Source organism: Aspergillus oryzae, chromosome 3 (assembly GCF_000184455.2).
Source record: "Aspergillus oryzae RIB40 DNA, chromosome 3".
In the NCBI taxonomy this organism is placed as follows: domain Eukaryota; kingdom Fungi; phylum Ascomycota; class Eurotiomycetes; order Eurotiales; family Aspergillaceae; genus Aspergillus; species Aspergillus oryzae.
In genome coordinates this window covers 4,722,961-4,733,752 of record NC_036437.1, presented here as the reverse complement: position 1 = coordinate 4,733,752, position 10,792 = coordinate 4,722,961, and the positions used below count along the sequence as shown (strand labels likewise).

The window sequence follows — 10,792 nt, the reverse complement described above, 5'->3', positions numbered from 1 at the left end:
GCTAATAGTTGTTGGAGTATTAATATTGGATGAGTAAAAAGAGTTGGATGGCTAGTTGGAAGTGTAACACTCTAAAAGCTACAGAGTCATACCATCGTATTACGACGGCCCTCGCACGGTGGCTAAAGGTCGAAACATTTAACACTATAGTAAAACTATGTGTGATAAGGTACCTGGTATACCCCGCATAAAGGCCGTGTATCTAAAATGTAACGGACAGAAGGTGTAGCCGAAAAGGGTTAGAGGAGGCAGTTCAAGGCTGACACGTAGGCGGGGTAAAGATAAGCAAGAGAGGCATATAAGCGTGGTTCATCTTTTTTTTTCCCCTTCTCTTTCTAGTGTTCGTGGATAGGCATCTCGACACTGGTGGTATTAGAGTTATAGAGTCACTTGGAGAGATGAGGGGTTTTGGGGGAAATCAGAGAGACTTTGGCGCAGGTGATAATGGGATGAATGGATTTAGTGGCGAGAGACAGGAGGGGGTTGATGAGATGGACGTGGATGAGATGGACGTGGATGAGATGGACGTGGATGAGATGGACATGGATGAGATGGACATGGATGAGATGGACGTGGATGAGATGGACGTGGATGAGAGTAACGCTGGGCGAGATCGAGGAGCATGGGAGGAAAGTGAGGATATCCAGAGAGGAGTTACTGAAGGCGGTCAAATGTCAACTAGCCACAGAGATATCCAGTGCAGGAGAATGGAGTTGATTAGAGAGCGTGAGTACCACTATCATAAACTGGCCGATATTCAGAACCGTTTAGAAGGCCTGGAGAATGGAGCTAGAATGGAAGACCCAAGGATCGACTGTGATGGGGACACTGAAATGATTGACCGAAAGATCGACTATGATGGGGACACTGAAATGACTGACTAGAGTGGGTGGGTTGAGGGGTCACATTGTAATAGCATGTATCGTGGGGATGGTGGAGGCTAGCAGGAGATAAAGATATGAAGAAGGGTTTGAGTATCTTGTGGTAAAATGCAAATCATTAAATTAAAAAGGGAAGGATTGGGTAAAGAAGTAGTATTAACAAATTGAAGATGAGTATTTGTGGCAAGCCTTAGGAGCATGATTATTCCGAGGCCTATTGGCACGTCCACACTCCCACCACCACACAAACTACACAGAAGTAAATGAAACAACGATTAATTTCTCCAGTGTTGCAAAGCATCTATTAATCTCTCAATGCCAAATCCAATCTATATCTAACCTCCAATCTGTAGATCCAGCAGTCAAAAAGAAACCCTAATTCTTCAAAAGTTCCTCCCCAGTCCACTCCCGCAAAATATGCTCAGGAACCCCCCTAACAAGAACATGCATATGCTCCAAGCTCCGCACACTCTGCAACGCAGTCCAATTCTTAAACCAGAGGACATGCTCCTTCGGATCCGCGAACCTCTTCCCCTCCTGCGCAAGCCGCGCCACAAAAGTGCGCTGCACGAAATCCTCAATCAGCGCGCGGGACTCATCGGTCACGTCCCCGTTTTCCGGCTTCACGGGGACAGGAGTCCGTAGCCACACGACGAGGTGGTTGATATCTGGGGTGACGCCGTAGGGCCAGTCGTTGCGGAGAATCTTGTAGTCGGCGGGGTCGGCAAAGGGGGTCGGGTTTTTGAAGGGGAAAACTGCCCCACTGTCTGTTGTGGCGCCGCCAGTGGTAGTGGTGTCAGGGTCTGGGAGGTGCCAGCCTAAACGGCGTTGACAGATGTAGTTTGTGATTGTGCCATATTGGGCTTTGATGTCTGCTGTCCAGGCGAGGTAGCGTTTGAGATCGGAGGGTTTCCGCTTTAGAATTCCGAGATCGTTCCGGGCTGGTTTGAGGGTGAGTATATGGTGGGGGGATAATAGAAGGTTAGGAGTGCGGAGTTATGAGGAGGGGAATGGAGATGAAGCGTGAGGGGAAGTTTGATTGATAGAGGGGGTTGTTTTTCTCTTCATGTTTATTTTTATGATTTTTTAAATATCAAAAGATAAAAACGATAGGACATACCGATGATCGCTTTGAGATCTTCCCAGTCATGGAGGACGAATTCCTCGTCGGTCTGAGCGAGAACCTGACGATCGATGTCGGTGAGGTTAAAGGCTGGTGGTGCCTCTTCGCGGGTCATGGTTATAAGAACTTAAGGATTCACTAAGATAAGAGTCTATTAGGGTGGATTGTCTATGGAACGCAAAGAATTTGGAGGGACGGATCGGAATTCTGGATCGGGAAGGGCAAGAAGAGTAAAAGTCTCCATTCGAAGGTAACCTGAGGCATACATGGGTTATTGGCATCGGGAATCTTTACCCCAGAAAAGCAAAAGCCCCCAACAGGGACTTGATTGTTCTACTCGGATTGGTTCTTGGACTATGATGGGTGGACTCGTATGACTGTATATGCTTACTTAGATCAGACCATGATCAAATGTATCCATCTTACACCGCAGGCTACATTCAGCGTGACTCTCTTGTACCGTGTCCCCGAATTAGAAGCCATTGGAAGATGGTGAATGGTCTTCTTGAGGCAATTACATGTCGATTACTAGGAATATATGAGAGATCCCCGCACACATGACTGTCCGAGCCCTCGGCGTCAACACTGCTTGTCTCCCCGTGATTTCCCTGTGAGAAGTTCAACCGATCAGTCAACAATACCGTAAAGTTACCGTACCCATCGAACAAAGAAAACGATGATCTGCCGATCTATTGTGCCTGCCTCGGGTACCTCGCCGGTAACGGCCCCGTACGGCGACCCATCCTAAATCTTTCCGCTATTTTGTTATCTTCCGCGTCTTTTCCCTCTTCTCCCTCCTCACTCTCTCCCCCATCTTTGTCCTCCCTTCTCGACATTTGTATCTCTTACTATTCCAATACCCAGGGATTGCTGGAGGAATTGTCAACATGAGGTTTGTGTCCAGTTCCCCGGCGGTCGCTTAATGCGCAATGACTAACTTTGGCCGCCATCCACAGTGCCTTTGCTTCGGAGAACTTGACCTCCGCCCTCCTGGTGGTTGGCACAGCCATTTTCGCTGTCTTGGTCGGCGCGAAGTTTCTCGGTGGTAGTGGTAGTATGTCTTTCTTCGGAAACCTCGGCGATACCTCAATTCGCATCATATGATCGTGCTGACCGCGTGATTGAACCAGAACCCAGAAAGGTCCTGAACCCTACCGAGTTCCAGAACTTTGTCTTGAAGGAGAAGAATGAGATCTCTCACAACGTCGCTATCTATCGCTTTGCCCTGCCTCGCCCCACCGACATCTTGGGTCTGCCCATCGGTCAACACATCTCTCTCGCCGCTACCATTGAAGGCCAGCCCAAGGAGGTTGTGCGCTCTTACACCCCCATCTCCTCCGACAATGAGGCTGGATACTTTGATCTCCTCGTCAAGGCCTACCCTCAGGGTAACATTTCCAAGTACCTGACCACCCTGAAGATCGGCGACAACATGAAGGTGCGCGGCCCCAAGGGTGCCATGGTGTACACCCCGAACATGTGCCGTCACATTGGTATGATCGCCGGAGGAACCGGTATCACCCCCATGCTGCAGATCATCAAGGCCATCATCCGCAACCGCCCCCGCAACGGTGGTAATGACACCACCCAGGTGGACCTGATCTTTGCCAACGTCAACCCCGAGGATATCCTGCTGAAGGAAGAACTGGAGCAGCTCGTCAAGGAGGATGACGGCTTCCGTGTCTACTATGTACTTAACAACCCCCCTGAGGGCTGGACCGGTGGTGTTGGATTCGTTACTCCTGACATGATCAAGGAGCGCCTCCCTGCTCCGGCCCAGGACATCAAGATCATGCTGTGCGGCCCCCCTCCCATGATCAGCGCCATGAAGAAGGCGACCGAGTCTCTTGGATACACCAAGGCTCGCCCTGTCAGCAAGCTCGAGGACCAGGTGTTCTGCTTCTAAGAATTTCTGCCTGTTTGTGCTTGATAGCTTATATAACGGATAAAATGCGCGTCTTCCCGTTGCGACGTTAGCTCGGGTCGATGTGCGGAGACTCATGTTCGAGATATGCCATGCTATGTTGGTGTTGGACCCGGAAAAAATCCCTTACCATGTCGGGACGATAGATTTAGATGAAGTGCTCAGTCTAGCAGTTCTCACTACCATTTAAGTACGCACGATACCTAGAATTTGAAACGATCTCACTTTTCTTGTTGTTTCTTTTGCAGAGCTTCAGCGTTACAATACACCTGTACAGGCCCATGTAAAAATGCGATATGATGGATTCGAAGAATTATAATAAATGCGACTTCCTTTCAAATACTACCTGATCCCTATGGGAAGTCTATTCATGCACCGTGGGCCAGATCTGTTGTCCTAACAATGATTTGAAGAATCAGACGATGACTTATTGTCCTTACACAGATAGGCAGATCGAGTAATCTGAGCAATCTGAGGAGTGACTTCAAGGTTCATAAACCTCCATGATGGAATCCATCAAAGCCAGGAACTTCTCCCGATACTCATCAGCCGTCGTGGTAATGGTCATTGGCCCTTGACGGCCAATGACATTGAACGTCTGAATGACTCCCGTCATCGCCTGTGCATGCAACTTATGTTTGGCCCAGAAGAAATCCAACAGCACCGCACGATACTTCCACTTTCCATCCGTGGACGCTAACCCAATACGCCACTTACTCTTTTTCCCAATGACATCGGGGTTGGAGGAGGCCGGAAAGCGAACCAGAAACAAGGAGTAATCCACCGCATTCGCCGACGCAAGAAATGCCGTGTCGGCCTCTATCATCCGCTTCATATCGTCATAGTCCGATTGAGTCAGCCGAATCTTATCTGGAAACTCGTCTGCCAGTCGACTCAAAGTTTCTTGGCTGACGAGTGGATCGGGGACTAGATCCCGCTCGGGAAAGAAATAGTCAATTGGTTTCAGGTCGTAGGTCTCCCACTTCTCAGCGGCTGGATCCTTCTCCTTCCCGCATAGCATGTTCTCCATGATAATGTGGTGCGCTGGGGTTGTTTTCACGAGGGTTCCCAGTGATGTGTACGCTGCATAGATGTAATCCGTAATCCAAACAAGGATGGAGTCGGGGTGACTAGTTATGTATTCATAGTAAGGTTGAAAGAGGTCATTGCGGAAGAAGGAATGTTCGAAATGGCGGGGGAGGCTCTTGACGAGGAATGCGGAGTTGGATGTGCTGAAGAATGTCTAAGGTGAGTTAGTACCGCGATCTATCCCTTCTAAGGAAACCTTGTCATGGGCTTATGGGGCATACGGATCCAGAAAAGCCCAGATCTCCCATCGGGAGTAGAGGAAGCGCCTTGTCTTTTCCACTCAAGAAGCAGGCTCTATATTGCTCCTCCGAGATCTCCCAGATCTCATTTCGCAGCTTTCGGAACACATCTGGCTCATATCGAAGAAGCTTTAGGTAAAATATGCTGAAGAATGCAATGATCCGTCCAATCAAGGTCTTGCGGAAGGTCTTGGGATCTCGGAAGAGCGCGAATTGTATACTTTTGGCAAGGGCTTGCTGGCGACGACGACCCATTGTTATGGCGGCAGTGAATCTGAGTATAAAGAAACATGGATGCACATAGTGGGTGCCTGGTATATGTACATGGCAAAGAGATGCATGATGGAAACACGGTCAAGACCAGGTGTAGATGTTCCAGCATGGTGACGTCAAAGGAAGATGAGACGTATACCCAAATAGGGTTAGGGTGTAGCTGAATCAGGTGATCATCTGTGAACTGACAGTGACTCACTCACCGCCCTGGGCGCAAACAGAACTGCCGCATTGAGTCAACGAAGGACGGACAAAAAAAAAAGAGGGAAAAAAAGTTCCCCTCCAGTGCTTGAATTTCCCCTCCGTTTATGGGTCGGTATCTGTTTAGCGGGGCCCGGCGATTTTCCAGCGCCATTTTCCAGACTCTGCAGTCCTGCGGTCCACAAAATAATTGCTCTCCCTTATACAGTCGTCCCTGTCCCCTCTCGCATTTTAATCCTAGGCGCTCACCCTTCCTTTCTCGACGTTTCAGTACGAACACCCCCGTCGCAGCTATGGCATCTGCTGCTGACCTTACTGTCGCCGTGGAGGGGCTCAAGCTCCAGTCCACCACCGAGACCTCGAAGTTCCCCAACTCCTTTCCTTCCCTGAACCCCGTCGATATCTACAGAGAGCATATCGCCGAGAAGCTGGGTGCGGCTACCGGCATCGATTCCGAGAAGATCTATACTCGTCTGCAATGGAGTAGCACATTGGACAAGGGTGATTTGTTGCTGCCGGTACGCTATCATACTCGATACGCTGCTAGACTACGGAGGTGCTAACGGGAGTCGCGTCAATAGGTCCCCGCCTTGGGTATCAAGGGAAAGAAGCCCCAAGAGCTGTGCGAAGAGCTTGCCCAGAAGTTCCCCGAGTCCGACCTCGTGCTCCCTCCTACTTGTGTTGGCATCCACTTGGTGTTCTTCTTCAAGCCGCAACCCTTGACCCATACTGTTGTGAGCCGCATCTTGAAAGAGAAGGCGGCCTACGGTACAAATGGCAACCAGGGTCTGCGTGACCCCTCGGACCCTTCCAAGGGCCAGAAGAAGATAATTGTCGAGTTCTCCTCGCCCAACATCGCTAAGCCTTTCCATGCCGGTCACTTGCGTAGTACCATTATCGGAGGTTTCCTGGCGAACCTCTACACCGTCATGGGATGGGATGTCATCAAGATGAACTACCTTGGTGACTGGGGTAAGCAGTATGGTCTGCTTGCCAACGGTTACAAGCAGTTCGGTAGCGAAGAGGCGCTGAACAAGGACCCGATCAACCACCTGTTCGATGTTTACGTCAAGATCAACAACGTTGTTGCCCAGCAGGAGGGACCCATCAAGGAGCTGAAGGAGCAGATCAAGGCCAAGAAGGAGAAGAATGAGGATGTCTCCGAACTCGAACAGGAATTGCAAAAGCTTGTGGACGCCAGTGAGGACGAGAGCGCTCGTCGCTACTTCAAGAGTATGGAAGATGGTAATGAAGAGGCATTGGGTCTCTGGCGCCGTTTCCGTGACCTCAGTATCCAGAAGTACCGTCAAACCTACGCCCGTCTGAACATTGACTTTGATGTGTACTCTGGCGAGTCTCAGATCAAGAATGAGAGCATGACTGCTGCCTATGAGACCATGGAGAAGGCCGGCGTCTCCGAGAAGTCTGAGGGCGCCGTTATTGTTGACTTCACCAAGCACGGTGCCAAGAAGCTTGGAAAGGCTATCATTATCCGTAAGGACGGTACTCCTCTCTACCTCACTCGCGATATTGGTGCTATCACGGAGCGTGAGGAGGCCTACCACTTTGACAAGATGATCTACGTCGTTGCTATGCAGCAGGATCTCCATCTGGCCCAGCTATTCAAGATCACCGAACTGATGGGCCACAAGGACCTGGCTAGCCGTTGCCAGCACGTCAACTTCGGCATGGTCCGCGGTATGAGCACTCGTAAGGGTACTGTCAAGTTCTTGGATGATATTCTGGGAGACGTTCGTGACAAGATGCACGAAGTCATGAAGAAGAACGAGGAGAAGTACCAGCAAGTCGAGAACCCCGAGGAGACGGCCGATATCCTTGGTATTACTTCCGTCATGGTGCAGGACATGTCTGGCAAGCGGTATGTTAATTGTGGTACACCTAAGTGACTTTCGAATCTGGACTAATTGAGACAGTATCAACGGCTATGATTTCAACCTGGACGCTATGACCTCCTTTGAGGGTGATACCGGTCCTTATCTGCAATATGCCCACGCCCGTCTCTGTTCGATTATTCGCAAGTCGGAGCTGAATGTTGAGGAGCTGGGCTCCGCGAACCTGGATCTCTTGACGGAAACCCACGCTACGGACCTTGCCCGTATGCTGGCTCAGTGGCCCGACGTCCTGCTGAACACCACCCGCACTCTGGAGCCGTGCACCATCCTTCAATACCTGTTCAAGATGACTCACACCCTGAGCTCCAGTTACGAAGTGCTCAAGGTCGTGGGCAGTGAGCCTGAGCTGAAGAAGGCTCGTATGGCTCTGTACGAGTCCGCTCGCCAGGTCCTTTACAACGGTATGAGGGTGGTGGGTCTCAGCCCCGTCTCACGGTATGTCCCTTTGAGTTAAGCTGTAACTGTCGAAGCTATGCTAACGTCTGCTGTAGTATGTGAGGAACGAAAGAAAAATCATGATAAAAACCGTAGATTACGGTAGTTTTATAAATACCAGCATTGTTTCATTCTCGTTCTTAGCATTACATTGAAGAGCAATTGATTTCGGGCCAAGGGCTCTAAGGAATGGCTTGTTGAGATCTTGATCAGCCGTACTCTGTAGACCAGCTATATCGGGGCATCGATCTGAAACCCTCCGCAGTCGGCAGCCTCAGGCCGTGATTCGCTCAATGCGGGGAATCCTGAGCGGTGAGATGGGCGGCGAGAGATACTGCCCCAGTGCCCCTCCATGTAACACCACGTGATGGGCCAAGCGGGGCATTTCTGGACAGGAACGCCATGTGATTGGCTGATCGCGTGACTCAGGGCAATGAAAAACCGTCCATTGGAAAAATTTCTGCTGAACCTTTTGGCCTCCCTCGAGGCCGTCAAAGCGACTATTTTCTGGGGATCAGGTATACACTTTGATAATCACATTTGCCCATCATGGCCGAAACTCCCGAGCTTGAGCCTCACAATGCCTTCGATACTATCCTGACCCTAGACTTTGGGTAAGACTCTATGTCTTGCATCCCTTCCGCGGGGATGCCATTCAAAATGTGAAAAAACGTGCAATTCGGCTAATTCACATGTGGTCGCTCTAATACAGGTCTCAGTACACACATCTGATCACCCGTCGCCTCCGTGAGCTCAATGTCTACTCGGAGATGCTTCCTTGCACCCAGAAACTGGCCGATCTCAAGTTCAAGCCCGCTGGTGTTATCTTATCCGGAGGACCCTACTCGGTGTACGAGGAGGGTGCTCCTCACGTCGACCCTGCCTACTTTGACCTAGGCGTGCCTATCCTCGGTATCTGCTACGGCTTGCAAGAGATTGCTTACCGCCTGGACAGCACCAATGTCATTGCTGGCACGTCGAGGGAGTACGGCCTTGCGCAGCTCAAGGCCAAGAAGGTCGGCGGCCACGTCGACCACCTCTTTGATGGACTGGAAGACGAATTCAACGTCTGGATGTCCCACGGTGACAAGCTGGGCAAGCTCCCCGAAGGTTTCCACACGATTGCCACTACTCCCAACTCAGAGTACGCTGGTATTGCCCACGAGACCAAGCCCATCTATGGTCTCCAACTGCACCCCGAAGTGACCCACACCCAGAACGGTACCAAGCTCCTGAAGAACTTCGCCGTCAACATCTGTGGCTGCAAACAGAACTGGACCATGGCTCGCTTCGTCGACCAGGAGATTGCCAGAATCCGCAAGCTGGTTGGCCCTACCGGCCAGGTTCTTGGCGCTGTCAGTGGTGGTGTCGACTCCACTGTTGCTGCTAAGCTGATGAAGGAGGCCATCGGTGACCGTTTCCATGCTGTCCTCGTCGATACCGGTTTCATGCGTCTGAACGAGTGCGAGCAAGTCAAGCAGACCCTTGCTGAGCATCTCGGTATCAACCTGATCGTGGCCGATGCTTCTCAGGTCTTCATGGAGGGTCTGAAGGGAATCAGCGACCCCGAGCAGAAGCGGAAGTTCATTGGTAACAAGTTCATCGATGTCTTCGAGGAGGAGGCCAAGAAGATCGAGGACGCTGCTGCTCACTCCGAGACTGCCGGCAAGATCGGATTCTTCTTGCAGGGCACCCTGTACCCTGATGTGATTGAAAGTATCTCCTTCAAGGGTCCCAGTGCCACCATCAAGACTCACCACAACGTCGGTGGTCTCCCCAAGCGCATGACTGAGGGACAGGGTCTGAAGCTGATCGAGCCCCTCCGTGAGCTCTTCAAGGACGAGGTCCGCGACCTCGGAAGACAGCTTGGCATCGCCCACGAGATGGTCATGAGACACCCCTTCCCTGGACCTGGTATTGCCATCCGTATCCTGGGTGAGATCACCCCGGAGCGCGTCGAGATGGCCAGAAAGGCCGACCACATCTTCATCAGCATGATCCGGGAAGCCGGACTGTATGACAAGATCGGCCAGGCTTTTGCCGCCTTGGACCCCAGCCGTGCTGTCGGTGTTATGGGAGACAAGCGTGTTTACGAGAATATTGTTCTCCTCCGTGCCGTCGAGACCACCGACTTCATGACGGCTATCGCCTACCCATTCGAGCACGAGTTCCTGACCCGTGTCTCTACCCGCATCGTCAACGAGGTGTCCGGTGTCTGCCGTGTCGCCTATGACTACACCAGCAAGCCCCCGGGCACCATTGAGTTGGAGTAATTGGTTTGAAATGAATAGACAAGTTACGTTGTTATGTCTTCTGCATGTTATACGGAGCCTTTGATAGATTTTAAAAATACACACTATTAGTTTAAGAACCGGGTTGTTACACATATTTGACGATGTGGTTAATGAACACTTGAGACTGTCTATAATGCTATTCGCAGTATTCATTCTTCCTATGTAGATCGAAGGGTTGCATAGCATAGGGCAAGGATCCACAAAGCCCTATACGACATGCGGAGGGTAAACATAGAAGTCAACATGGCTACCGTAGACAAAGCTAATCACTACCATCGCCAATGGACTGCTGCAATGGATGTCTTAGTCAAGGCATTTACTGTCTTGCGATCACCACCGATGACGTACCGCGAGTGCAAGTGATAAAATGACTCTGGCAGAGAGGTGTTAAAATAGTACTCATAAAGACAACATCTACTC

At 50.8% G+C, this 10,792-nt stretch overlaps 5 protein-coding genes across 5 annotated transcripts; 4 read left to right on the top strand and 1 right to left on the bottom strand.

The window, feature by feature from the left end:
• Window positions 1-398: 398 nt before the first annotated feature.
• Window positions 399-1,083, top strand: AO090026000137 (uncharacterized protein; the record flags this gene model as incomplete). Its single annotated transcript, XM_023236199.1, has 2 exons — window positions 399-726; window positions 1,052-1,083. The coding sequence occupies 2 exons, from the start codon at window positions 399-401 to the stop codon at window positions 1,081-1,083; spliced, it is 360 nt and encodes a 119-aa protein (XP_023090913.1).
• A 946-nt stretch (window positions 1,084-2,029) lies between these two features.
• Window positions 2,030-3,910, top strand: AO090026000138 (cytochrome b5 reductase family protein; the record flags this gene model as incomplete). The annotated part of the gene is made up of 2 exons (XM_023236198.1): window positions 2,030-2,051; window positions 3,135-3,910. 2 exons carry the CDS (start codon window positions 2,030-2,032, stop codon window positions 3,908-3,910), a joined length of 798 nt encoding a protein of 265 aa, XP_023090914.1.
• A 502-nt stretch (window positions 3,911-4,412) lies between these two features.
• Window positions 4,413-5,511, bottom strand: AO090026000139 (phosphatidylinositol phosphate kinase family protein; the record flags this gene model as incomplete). Its single annotated transcript, XM_001821583.1, has 2 exons — window positions 4,413-5,171; window positions 5,239-5,511. 2 exons carry the CDS (start codon window positions 5,509-5,511, stop codon window positions 4,413-4,415), a joined length of 1,032 nt encoding a protein of 343 aa, XP_001821635.1.
• A 512-nt stretch (window positions 5,512-6,023) lies between these two features.
• AO090026000140 (arginine--tRNA ligase) lies at window positions 6,024-8,097 on the top strand (the record flags this gene model as incomplete). Its single annotated transcript, XM_001821584.3, has 3 exons — window positions 6,024-6,248; window positions 6,312-7,609; window positions 7,665-8,097. The coding sequence occupies 3 exons, from the start codon at window positions 6,024-6,026 to the stop codon at window positions 8,095-8,097; spliced, it is 1,956 nt and encodes a 651-aa protein (XP_001821636.3).
• Window positions 8,098-8,627: 530 nt separating this feature from the next.
• gua1 (GMP synthase (glutamine-hydrolyzing)) lies at window positions 8,628-10,351 on the top strand (the record flags this gene model as incomplete). The annotated part of the gene is made up of 2 exons (XM_001821585.3): window positions 8,628-8,692; window positions 8,791-10,351. The coding sequence occupies 2 exons, from the start codon at window positions 8,628-8,630 to the stop codon at window positions 10,349-10,351; spliced, it is 1,626 nt and encodes a 541-aa protein (XP_001821637.1).
• Window positions 10,352-10,792: the final 441 nt, after the last annotated feature.